We start from the raw sequence: 13,114 nt of genomic DNA, 5'->3' as shown, positions 1-13,114 counted from the left end.
ATTCGCCTCCCCATTGAATTCACTGGAGCTACGATGTAAAACCAGTATGAATGAGAGGAAGATCAGGCCCTACTACGGGTATAAGGACTTCTTCTCTATTGCTCCAGGTAGCAACAACTAGGGTCAAAATACACTGTCAATAAAAAGACACTGATCAACCTATTTAAGTACTTTGAGATTCAGCATTCCTGCCTAGCAAGGAGACTCCTGGGCAAGAAACTCTAGCCTGGGGATTTACCTGGGACAGTTACAGGCCAGAAACTCTTGCTAAATCGATCTGAACATGTATCAGGCAGGGAGAGGACTCCTTCAGCCTGGAAATCGTGGGATCTCAGCTATTTTCAGACACATGTTTATTCCAGCCGGTAAAACTTCCTCTCGCTTGCTGTTCTAGGGTAGGATCTGAGCATCTCTTTTAGGCTTCCTCTCTCTTTTACGTAAACCAGTAGCAGCAGCAGCTTCTGTATTTATAACTAGAGTCATGTCTTACCCCACCAAGGAGGCTTCAGGACAGATAGCCTCTCCCCACATATCCAGGATCTGGGCGTGTTCTGTGATGCTTCTGAGCATGGCTCCAGCTCTTGTGTGCCGTCATTTTAAATGGGACATAATGAAGTTATGGCTTTGGGGGTACATAAGACCAGGGGTGTTAACAGTGGCACTGGGGGTGAATTAATCTCCGTCAGGGCTGCAGACCATATGCCGGCTCTGCTTCTCTGGCTTCTAACAGGGTTTTAAACTCTCCAAGGGATTCATATATATGTGGGGGGAGCCTCCTGTTCATCAGCTCCCACCTGTTTCAGCTCCCTAACCATTAATAGGAAGGCCTGTTTAAAGCTGGGGGAAGAGGCCTCGTTTCTTTTCCTTGTAGCCAAAAGACCAGTAATCAGGGGCCTCCTGCCACCATCAGCATGCCCCATCCTCTCCTGAGAACGGCTGTAGGGGCTCAGCAAACCTCTCAGGCTAACCTGAGCAGCAGTAGGTGACACTGATCAAGAGGCCTGATGCAGGCAGTGGCAGGCCAGCAATGGAAGCCCAAATCACGAACAAAATCGTGCCACAAGTCCTCCTTTTCTTTTTGCAAATACAGGCTAACACGGCTGCTACTCTGAAACTTCTCAAGAGTAGTGATCAACAAATGGCAGAAGAGGGCAACTCTGAGCCAGAGGGTACATCCCAGTTCCAGTGGCGGCATGAGAGAAAACTCTGTAACAGTGAGCTATGGTGTATGTCTTGCCTCCAGGGATGCTCTATGGCTTAGTTGCTCCTTATCAGCATTTCTATCTGCAAGAATGAGACATGCTACAGCCAGGAGCCATCAAGTACCTTTCATTGCCAGGGAAGCAAAAGTTTCAGTGTGAGGATGGAGTGGTTAATATTTCTACCCCAACAGCAGCTCCACTGATGTGTCAGGAAAGTTTGCACTCTGTTTCTCTCTGCAGATGGTGAATAAGTGAGATCAGCCGATTAGCTCTCAGACAGGCTGAGGGAGCCTGTGTGTTAGAAGAGACACGGTGCAATCGGATGTTGCTGGCTAATTTTTTATGGCAGCTCTTTTTATTTATTTGTACTTGAAATATGTTTGCCCTGTTCATCCAAGCTTAGTGACTGAAGTAATTGGACTAATGGAATATTTATATAGTGGTGGGATATAGGTGGGGCCAGGGGCGGCCCTAGACTAGCTACCAGCAACTGGCGCCCTAGGTGAACCATGCAATTGGTGCCCTCCCACCCCCAAACCCTAAGGGCAGATCTAGGCTGAGGTTTTTGGTAAACTGGGAAACATATTACCCCTTTTTTCCTTTTAATGTTTTTTAAGCTTTTTTTTTAAAATAGAGGCTTAATTATTCAGTTTGTCTGTCCATCTGTCCAACCAATGTTTCTGAGATCAGATAAAATAGAAATATTCAGAATAGATTTGTACATGACAACTAGATGATATTTCAGTCCGATTTCAAATAAAAATGCATTAAAAATGTTAATTATAATTTTTATTGTTACAAATCCAAAATCATCCATTACGCTATCCTGCTTTAACTGCCATTACCACCACATCCAATATAGAAAGAAATAAGAAAACTCTTCAATGAACTTTAACCTGTATTTACAAAACACTCTGAATAAAAAACACTCTGTGCTCTTAAAACATGACTTTTCTTGCTTTAAGGTTTGAAAATTCAGACACTAGTTCTTTTAGATCCAGTGTTCCAGCTATTTCATGCTCTATTGACATTGTGGCAAATCCAACAAGTCTCTCTTGCCCCATTGTTGAACGCAGATACGTTTTTATCAATTTTAACTTTGAGAAGCTACGTTCCCCACTAGCTATGGAAACTGGCAAAGTTAAAAGACTGCGTAGAGCTATAAAAATGTTTGGAAAACTGTCTTATTTTCACAGACAAACTTCAGTACTTCTTCGGGAGTGGAATGTTTCTTAAGTCGTCTTGAAAAAGCCTGAAGCTCACTAAACAAATCTGTAGCATCAATGTCTTTTGAATTTTCATGAGTCAATGCCGACTCTCTGCTCTACATGAATTTCCGGCTATGCGACCTTGATGTATATTCGAGGTAGGTGTCACTAGCATTGCAGCTCTTGCCGCTGGCGGATGTGTTTCATTGTGTCTGAGTTATTGCCTATCAAAATTGCGGAGTGGGTCATTTTGACCCTATGTTGCAAACTGAAATTTTTTTTGCTAAAACATTATTTATTTTGCAGTAAATAAAAGATTTGACACATTAATAAATTCTCAGAAATGTAGAGAAATGAATTATAATTCATATTCCCTCCATACACGCAAGGGAATTGAAATAATGACATCTTCGTTATTTTATTTGTATTTTTTTTCATCTTTTTCATTTTTTTAAAAAAAATCCCCCCCCTCCTCAAATTTGGCTCCCCATTTAACTTGGCACCCTAGGCGACCACCTATATGGATGGGCCTGCCCTGGATGGGGTTTACTGCAAAGTATCATTATTTTGAATTCCCTCAGCAGTTTTCCCCCATGAAGTATAATCAGCATCATGAAACTTCCCAACAGGGACAAATAAAAAGAGCAATTTCTTCCAAATATAGTTCAGTGGTATCAGAGACAGACAGGGCAAATTTTATGCTGTAAAGGTCCTGAGTCTGATTGCACTTGCATTTATTTTAGACCCGTGTAACTGCATTGACTTCAGCAGAGATAACTGTGGGTTTCGGCCACTGTAACTTGGATCTGGATCAGACTATAAACGCAGCTTCTCTGGAAATAAGCCCCCATCTCTGAGACTGACCCCCCAGCTGGGCAGTGGGACCCAGCAGTGGTGGTTTTACTTCAGAGTGGTTGGAAGCTCCAAAAAGGAATGAACAGGGAGAGTGAAAGTGTTTCACTTCCAAAAAGGGGGATTCTCCAGGTCAAGGTGCGACTCGGCTTGTGGTAAGGACTTGATTAACAAGGAGGTACATCTATCACAATTTCCACCTTCTGTCTTGTAACCGGCATGGTTGCCATTTACAAAACATATTTTCTATTCTCTTTAATGTGACCACATCTGTTCTGAGCCTTCCTGTGTTCCCAGTACAGTCTTTGCAATGAGAACATAATGTCCTCGAGTTATAGTCTGGAAATTCTTTTAAGACTCATAAATGTAGACTTTGCAGTATTCTGTTTTGGGATTGGCAGACTATTCATCTCTTCCTTTTAGGTCCTTAAGACTATAAATAGAAGGAAAGGAGAATGACCTCAGCCAATCAGATGAAAAGAGTTCTGAAAAGGCCAGAGCAAAACTTTGACTTTTCACTGGACAGATAACAATTCCAGTGACTCCTTCCAATGACCAGAGATAGTAGAGGAGCAGATAGCAGCCATTTGTCCTCTTTCTTTGTGGCTTGCCATTTGGAACACAATCTATCTAATACCTGGGGAACAAGGGGATGATTTGAGGGCAGCTGGAGTTGCCCTTTTGAATTAATTCATATTCATATTTAACAATGGTGAGGTGTTTATGTCACTGCATGCAAGTTTGTTCATTAGCAGCCTTTCTACTGCTGGAGTGCAGTCAAGGGGTCCTGCACGTAATACCCCACCAAGAGGAGAAAGAGGTGGACAATGTCAGAGAGGAAAGGGGGAAGGAGAAAGCAGGAGAACAAGTGAGTGTGTGTTGATTCCATTGGATTGAGAAGGGAGGAAGACGGAAAGGGAGAGAGAGAGAGATTGAGTCTAGCTGCTAAAAATATGGCGCTCTGTGCTTATCCTGAAAAACATAATTGCTAGAACCCGGTCCTGCTAGGACCCCTCGGCCTGGACTTTAGTTGTGCCTCCCTTGCGTTCTGACAAAATCATCTTGGCTCAGTGCTCCTTTAAGCCCCTCCCCCTTTTGACCCACAGAATCACCCCTCCCCTTTTTAAGCCACAGAATCACTCCTGGGATCTGTATAACAACAGGAAAGTTGGCGGGTTAGAGCAGAGCAGATATGCATATTGTTGCAGTGTGGACAAAATTATTCCGAGAAATCTTGCAGAGTTAGTTGTGACAAATTTTATTCCCCAGGTTCTGAACAGGAGCTTGGTTTCACCCCCTCCTTTCATGCCAAAGGGCCTTGTTTTCCCACTGTTGGATACAAGTGACTCCCTCGGAAGTCAATGAGAGTTGCTTGTACCCTGTGGCTAAAGAATCAGACCCTGGCTAGAGCCCCAGGGGAGGAATAATCCAGTTGATCTGACCCACTGGTGGAGTTTTAAACCATGGATTTCTCTAAGGAAATGGACAGGCCTCATTCTGTATGAGGGCAGGAGCAAGGAGCATAGTCCTCTGCTACCATTTGTCAGGGATCACCTCCTCTCCTGGAGGACAGGGGGCTGCCTGCGAGCTGGGACACGGGGCCAACGAATGTAGAAGCCACTTCACTCGGTGCCATTTTTCAGATTTTATTGGTGATCATGTTGACATTGTACCAAGCTCCAGTAGGCACATGCCCCTCTCTGCTGGCATCATTCTTACACATCCCCTAGGTCAACATCTACAGCTGAGAAGTGTAGCTAATCCATACCCTATTCCGGAGTAGGAATATTTGCTCGGATAAAATTCAAATGTTCTTACCATTCAGTGCATACTGCCACACACAACAAACTGCTGTGTGGAATGCCATTGTTCATTACGACAAAGGATGAAAATGCCTAGACTTCCAGTTCTCCACCCTAGGGCACATGGTGTCAGAATGACTCTAGGGATCTGGACTGACTGACATTAATGAGCTCACTGTGTATTGCCATTGTATTGCTAGGATACAGTACATCATGGGCATGACAACTCTGTGCTATAGTGTTCTCCAGCAACATCCTTCCTGCTGGAGACAGCAGATGATGGGTGGGAGAGGGAGGAGAGAGGGTAACCAGTTGCCTACTGGGGCAGGGCTCTTAAAAGTGGTTAGGCTGGAAAGCCTGTCCCAACTTTAGTGCCTAATAAAGACTCCGTTTGGTGATTTCCATTGAAGAAATTCTGACATCATTAACGACCTGCAGTTTGGTAATAGCCGAGAGCTGTTTCTGCCGATGCTTGTACTGGAGGATTTTGTTTTCATCAATGGAAACATGGAAATAGTCTGGGTCAGAGTAGATTTCAATCTGAAAGAGAGAGCGTGAGAGTTAGGATCTCCAGGTCTTGGTCTGAAACATCACCGGAGAAGCTGATCCAGCACAAATGAAAGCATGTCTGATCTGTGGTCAGTGACAAACCTCTAGGACACTGATGGGTGTGCTAGCCACCTTCCAGTCAGGCTAACTAAGGGAACAATTAAAACACCTCTTTGTTTAGTGGTAGCTGAAACCACGGCCCAGAGACTAGACTGAATGCAAACACAGGGGCTTTGGGTTCATTGGTGGAGATGGGAAATGGCAAAGCAGAGTAACTACCATTCATTTGGCATCCAGGGAGTGTGCAAAACCAATGTAGCTTATACCAGCGGTTCTCAACCAAAGGTAGGCGTACCCCTGGGGGTGTGCAGAGGTCTTCCAGGGGGTACGTCAACTCATCTAGATAGCTGCCTAGTTTTACAACAGGCTACGTAAAAAGCACTAGCAAAATCAGTACAAACTAAAATGTCACACAGTATATATTCCGTGAATGTAAGTACAATATTGATATTCCAACAGATTTATTTTATAATTATATGGTAAAATGAGAAAGTCAGCCATTTTTCAGTAATAGTGTGCTGTCACTTTTGCATTTTTATGCCTGATTTTGTAAGCAAGTTGTTTTTAACTGAGGTGACAGTTGGGGGTCCGCAAGACAAACCAGCCTCCTGAAAGGGGTACAGTCATCTGGGAAGGTTGAGAAGCACTGGCTAACACTGATTTTTGGTGTTGTGAGGGGAGAAATCAGGTCTGGAGTAAGTGGGTCCAGTTCCCCATAGGCTTTGTGGGTATAATTTAAAGTGTGTGTGTGAAGGGGGGCATGCTTTTTCTTACACCCTCTTGTTAATTGATTTTCCTGCTAATCACACATACCCTTAATCCTCCCACTTGCCTTGTGCATTACAGTTGCTTTGCACAGCCCCTATATGGCATGGCAGTGCAAGTCACACCACTTAACCACTTACAGCTCTTTATAGTCATCTTATAACTGATGTGTAGTTTACCTCACCATTTACATCCCTGCTAAACTGAGCCCAGGGATTGCCCAGGGAGTTACACCTGCATCATTACTCCATGCTGGATATGGCCCAGAGTGTTAAAGAGATCAAATTTCTGTTCTCTATTTTGTCATTGGAGTTAATGAAGTCAGTGGAGTTACTCCAGGTTTACAACAGGGTGACTGAGCAGAACTGTGCATTGAGGGAAGGATTGAATGATTTGTACTGCTGGTGCCAACTACAGGGCTGGCAGGCATATCTCTCTCCCAGCAGGGAGTGTCCCCAGAAGATTTGTGGGTTGATATTGAATTACCTGGAAAGGTTCCTTTGCTTTTAGGGGGAAGGTGTCAGTTACTTCTTCCGGCCCCCAGCGGCTGGAGAGGAAGGAGTTGCAGATGATTTTGGAGTCAGAGAAGCGAGGGTTAAAGTGGAAAGCGATTTGGTCTCCTGCATTGCAGAGGAAATTAATTTCAAACCTAAAAAACGAGAGAAATCAGTGATTCAAACCCATGAAGCCTGGCAGCTGGGTCCCGTGAGACACCATGATGCTCTGAAAAATGGCTGCAAATAATGCTCTTACATATTTGCACTGGAGCTTGTTTCGCCTTTAACTATCACACTCCAGCCAGGACACAGCCCCTCTGGGTATGATGCCTCGAACTATGAATGAAAAAAAAACCCAAGTCAGTGATACTCCTCAACGAAGAGAGACAAGGTGGGGGAGGTAATATTTTTTATTGGACCAACTTCTGTGGGTGAGAGAGACCAGCTTTTTTCAGCAATAAAGAAACGTATCTCGGCTTTCTCCCCTGCCCTCTCTCTCCTTCCCCATTCCCTCCACAGCTTATCACTGAGTCACTTTTCATCCCCCCTCTTTCCCATCTTCTCTTCCTCTTTTCCATTGTCTTCCTCTTCCTCTCTCCCCTCCACCTCTTTGTCACTCAGCAACGCCACAAAATAAGCATAAACCAGCTCAGCCTTTCCTGCTCTCAGAATTCCCCTTTCTCTCCAGCCCAGCCCAGCCCAGCTCTTTATACAAGTGGTTTTGGGGTGGCAAATCCCATGTTATCCGCTGATAGCTCAGAAATCACTGCTCTGCATCAACTGGCAGAGCAATTCCAGGGCTCTTGCTGCAAAAAACCTGCATAAAGTCCCTGTTTGCTATGAAATCAAGGACATCCTTCTTCCCTGCCTCACCCTCAACAGTGCAAAATCTGCCAGGTCCTGAGCATGAGACTGTGAGGTGCTTTGAGGGATGGTTGGAATGGCAGGAACTGATCAGAGGGGAATAGTGAATCATAGACATGTCAGGCTAGAAGGGCTGTCAAGAGTCACCTAGTCCAGCCCTCCATATTAAGGCAGGATTAAGTATACCTAGCCCATCCCAGATGGATGTTTGTCTAGCCTCTTCTTAAAAGCCTCCACTAAGGAAGATTCCACAGCCTCTCACCTGGTCCTGTGCTTAACTTTCCTTATAGTTAGAAAGTTTTTCCTAACTATCCAACCTGTGCTGCAAACTAAGTCGATTGCTTCTTCTCCTGGCCTTGGTGGACATGGAGAACAACTGATGACCATCCTCTTTATAACAATCTTTTACATATTTGAAGACCGTTCCCCTCCCAGCCTTCCCTTCCCTAGACTAAAGGTGCCCAGTTCTTTCAGCCTTTCCTCAGAGGTCATATTTTCCAAACCTCTTATCGTTTTTGTGGCTCTTCACTGGACTCTCTCCTGTTTGTTCACAGCTTCCTTCAAGTCAGTGGAACATGGGCAGCTGGATAAGGGCCACCTCAGTCACTGTTACATACCTCATGCTTTCCAGGCTGGGATCTTTGTCCAGTCTCAGGGGCTAAACTTGTGTAAAAGACGGAGAGAGCAGGTTCGTTTCTCAATAATTCATGTGTCTGTTGAATAACCCATTTTTCATAAGAAATGCTTGACATTTCCTCCCTTTTCTGATGCTCTCATGAGCCGACTCTCTCTCCTGTGCTTCACACAACAGCAGCACCATTGAAATGCAGCCAGCTCTACTAAGGGTGGAAGGCAGGAGGAAAGGGGCCCACATCTCAGCGCAACACAATGGGAAAAAGAGGAATTCTGGCTATGAAAAATTAGTCAAGCCGCGGTTCTTATGGAAAATACCCTGGGATCTCTCATGTCCATGCTGAGCAGATGGAACTTGAGATGTCACAGTTTCCCCAGTGAGATCCTCACCCACTGAACTGCTTGGGGCTCAGCGTACCTTCCTCATAAGGATTTGGAACAGGGAGCTGAAGTAAGTGATGAATTCATCTGAAACAGCTCTCTCTCTTCCCCATACTCCCCTGGGAATGACACCTGCTTCCCTTCATTAGCGGTATGCCCACTCTACCCCCAACTGACCATCTGTGTTTGCAAAGTGCCCAGCACAAAGGGGTCTTGGTCCATGACTGGAGGTCCTAGGTGCTACCACAGCACAAATAATAAATAATAATAATAATATAAAAATAAAATCTCATGGTCCCTCCTCGCCCCTCTCCCCCCCACACACACACTGCACGATGCTCATCCCCATCACTGGGAGAAATCACTCCTGGTTTTGGCAGACACTCTGATGCTCTGCTCCAGTCCCAGTTTTCACTCCCAGTCATGTAGAACACACAGTCTCTCTCCCTCCGGGGCTTCACTCATCCAGTCTTTTACTCTGCCACTGGAGTCCATTCAAACCATGCTTAGCGTCCTCCAGACCCACACATCCTTAGGGCAGGAGCTGAGATGTAATCATCTCAGACAGCTCCTCTGTTAATCTCCAGCCTCCTGTCTGGCTACTTCTAAAGACGGAGCCCACTAAACACTTCCCCGCCATTCTCATGCTGCTGTTTGGCCCCCCCCACACAGTGGATATAATGATACTCGCACATTTTGCCCCCTTAAAAACACCTGGGTCATGCAAAGCTGATTGTAAGGTGTAAACGGGGTGGAAGTCATGCTGGATACCCAGTCTGGGCTTCACTTGGCTCTCACCCCTACAGTCACTACAGCACATACAGCGAAACCTGCCTCACAACAGCAACTCCCTCTCTGCTACTGGGTGTCCCGAGAGAGATTATTTTAACCTACAAAAGAAAGACCCCTGCTCGGGTCGCTCCACTAGACGCTGGGCCAGATTCTGATCTCAGCACAACACTGTAATCCTGGAATAACTGCAGTGAAATCAGTGGTGTTAGTCTGGATTTACACCAGTGTAACTGAGACCACAATCTGGCCAGCTGCCCTAAAACATCCTTCTGTACTCGATTACAACAGAGATACATTTTGGGGCTCATTACTGAAACAGAAGAGCAGCCCTATAAGCAGAACTCCCATGTACCTGTAGGTTTTTGGCTTTGCTCTGGCCAGATTTCTGGGTTTTCTCCCCAGCTGCAATCCTCTTTCTTTATCTACCCTGTGCTTGAATTACCAGAACCCCAGACGCTGACCACCAGCCTGAGCTGGTGAGTTATGCCAGATGCTCGTCCCTCTCCCTTACCCGCAGTGCCATGCTGCTCGCCTGCCTTTCCACTGTCAGACCGACCCATGGGGGGATGTGCAGCCAGCAAGGCCTGATATAAGGGCTGTTGTCCACGTGTGTGTGTGTGGGGGGAATTATCAGAGACAGAGGAGTGAGCTAGCCTCCTGACCCTTGGTGGGAGAAGAAGAATGGAACAATCCACTCCCTGCCTGTCTTGCAAAGTCAGACTGTTCATTCTCTCAGCACTAATCCAGACCTTGTGTTCTCACTAACAATGGCAACAGCAACAAAATAATCCAGAATGGTGACGTGGTGGCATCATTTTATTATAGTGTAGAAAGTTTGAATTGCAATCCCAGATAACACCTGGTCTTTACTGCACTAGGCCTCCCTCTGGTTAGGGTGGGTTTCCTGACAGGGAAATGGCTGAGAAGAAATCCCTATGGGTTAATCCCCTGGGAGATTCTTCCACAGGCTAGGACAAGACTCCTGGGGAGAAAGAGGTGACTGGGGAGAGTAACCTCCGGGGTGGGGGGGAGTTTGATTATACTGGTGGTCCATGCCCTGGCCAGGAGTGGACTGCAGAGGGAGACGTGACTAGGGAGAATATTAGCCTTCTTGGTTCACATAGCTACTCTGGGAAAAAAAGTCTCTTTCCCTCTTCCCCCTCCTCTGTGTTGCCCCGCCAGAGGGTGATGATTTCTGTGTATACGGGAGGAATTTTGCCCACTTGTTTTTCTTTCATTCTTTGTCATTTGTAATCCTGTCTAGAATCAGCTGATTCAAGCTCTGTCACTTTTCCCCGACAAAGCCTGGATTGTCAGCAGCGCATTAGGATTTAACACGCTGCTGATAACAGCACATTGCATCGACCCCTCTCTTCGCACAGTAAAATCCATGTATTTGGGGGCTGAGCAGATATTTCCCAGAGCTGAAAGGCACCAAGCAAAGGGCAGCAATGAAATGAAAACTGAGAGTCGCCATAGAGATTGGTGTAAGAGTGTTGTTGGCTGCGAGGGGCTGTCACGGCAATTCCAATTCTGCCTCTCACAGCAGGGGTCACATAGGGAATGGTGCAGCAGCATGAGTGTGTGTGTGTATGGGAGAATGAGCTATTCCTATCGCCACCTCCCCCAGCAGGGGTCGCTGCAGAGCAGCCTTCCCCTGCATGTGGAATGCATCACTCTGGAGGGGAGCGAAGAGTGGCAGTGCACGCTTTCCCCATGCTGTCCTCCTAAGCCAGTGGGTTGAACGGGGGCGCAACTGGCTTCCTTTTCCTGGGGTGCGGGGCGGGCTCAGCTTTCCAGTGTTCTGGAAATGCGGCTGTGGGGGACGGCGCAGAAGTGCGGGGGGACTCGTAACAGTTTGAGTATTGCACAGCACTGCTGCAGAGCTCTGGTTGTGGGGTGATCCCTTGGCTGCTCCAGTGGGGCAGGAACAGTTTTTATAGTTGGGGGTGCTGAAGGCAGAAGCCATGTATTTGGGGTGTTGTTATTACTTCAAGAAGGGGGTGCGGCAGCACCCCTGCGCTGTTGTAATGTCAGTTTCTCTCAGCTGGAAGCATGGGGAGGAGTTGCCTATTTAATATACATCTCCAGATGAATTAACTTGAGCCAGGGAGTACCTCTACACCTTCCAAAGACAGAATTTCAGGTAGGACTGCCTCCATGACCCCAAAAACTAGGTATGCCTCTGTCTATAAGGTGATTAGGTTGTCATGTATAACAGCTGCATATTGCAGGGTTTTTTAAGTGACTGCATAAATGTACTCCTGAATCTAAACTTACAACATAAGCTCTTGTGGTTGCAACAATAACTGAAAATGTGATCAGAAGGTACTAGACGCAGTGACACTAATAATAATACCTGGCTCTTATACAGCACGTTTCATCAGTAGATTTCAAAGTCCTTTACAAAGGAGGTCAGTCTCATTATCCCTGTTTTACAGATGGGGAAACTGAGGCAACAAGACGTAGGTACCCAGCAGTAGAGCTGGGAATAAATACCAGTTCTCCTCAGTCCCAGTCCAGTGCTCTGTCCACTAGGCCACAGTGCTTCCCCCATTACAGTATACTGCCTGATATCTGCCTGAGTCTGCAGCCAGCCTGAAACAATAGCTCTGAGAGAAGTGTGAACTGCTTCTGTTCACTTCAGCATGACTGTTAACTCTAAAGTTTAACAATATTTAATGTCAGCATTAAATATTTCACCAGTGATCCTTCAAGCACAGCCATCTGCTTATCCGTCATTGCTGATGTAGCACTGGCACATACTGGGGGGTTCCGTGAGGCAGCTGGTTGCTATCAAAGGTAGTTTTCTACCTTTCTTGCTTCATTAGAGTCTGGAGTTTGATTTCATGACAGTGACATCTTTCTCAGTGGTTTTCTCAGATGTCATCCGTTGTCCTCCTCTTGTCCGTCTTCCACCAGGAGGTATCCAGTCAAGGACTTTTCTAGGAATACAGTTTTTTGATACCGTACAATCTGCCCAAACCTCTTCAGCCTTCTTTCTCAAATCATTGTCTCTACAGTCTGTTGACCAATCCTTTGTAACACATCATTGTGGGTTACTTTGTCTCACCAGCAGATACAAGTATTCTGTGCATTTGCCTGAGCCTGATCACACTGAAGCCACCGAGTGCCTTTGAAAATCCCACCAGATATGGATAGCTGTGCTAAAAGGTGACTGCAGAGAGGAAAGATCATCTATCACTATCTGAAAGGTGTAAACACTCAGAATGGGGAGAGAATACCAAGAGTGCTGGAAGCTGGGAAAGCTCAGAGCAGGGGGTTGGAATAGGGAAGGGAAGTTCTTGGGTGAATAGCAGGAAAGCTTCCTGACCATGAGTTCTATTAGACTGTGGCATAAAGTCCCAAAGAAAATGATGGTAAAGGTGCCCAGATTTGGGATTTTTTTAGATTAGACTGAAAAAGAGACGAGATAATGCGTTGTATGGAGAGTGGGACTGAGTGATCTGAGAGGTCTTTTCCATCTGTAATTATGAGTCCATGATTTT

General features: G+C 45.9%; 1 protein-coding gene across 1 annotated transcript; it reads right to left on the bottom strand.

Annotated features, from left to right (window-relative positions):
* Positions 1–4,917: 4,917 nt before the first annotated feature.
* GRIFIN (galectin-related inter-fiber protein) lies at positions 4,918–10,128 on the bottom strand. Its single transcript, XM_074964575.1, has 4 exons — positions 10,117–10,128; positions 7,192–7,271; positions 6,925–7,087; positions 4,918–5,604 (listed from the first exon to the last, which is right to left on the bottom strand). The coding sequence occupies exons 1-4, from the start codon at positions 10,126–10,128 to the stop codon at positions 5,440–5,442; spliced, it is 420 nt and encodes a 139-aa protein (XP_074820676.1). The 3' UTR covers positions 4,918–5,439.
* Positions 10,129–13,114: the final 2,986 nt, after the last annotated feature.

Source organism: Natator depressus, chromosome 10, assembly GCF_965152275.1.
Source record: "Natator depressus isolate rNatDep1 chromosome 10, rNatDep2.hap1, whole genome shotgun sequence".
NCBI classification, from domain to species: Eukaryota; Metazoa; Chordata; order Testudines; family Cheloniidae; genus Natator; species Natator depressus.
The sequence above is the reverse complement of the archived record's forward strand: the minus strand, read 5'-3'. Positions and strand labels throughout refer to the sequence as shown.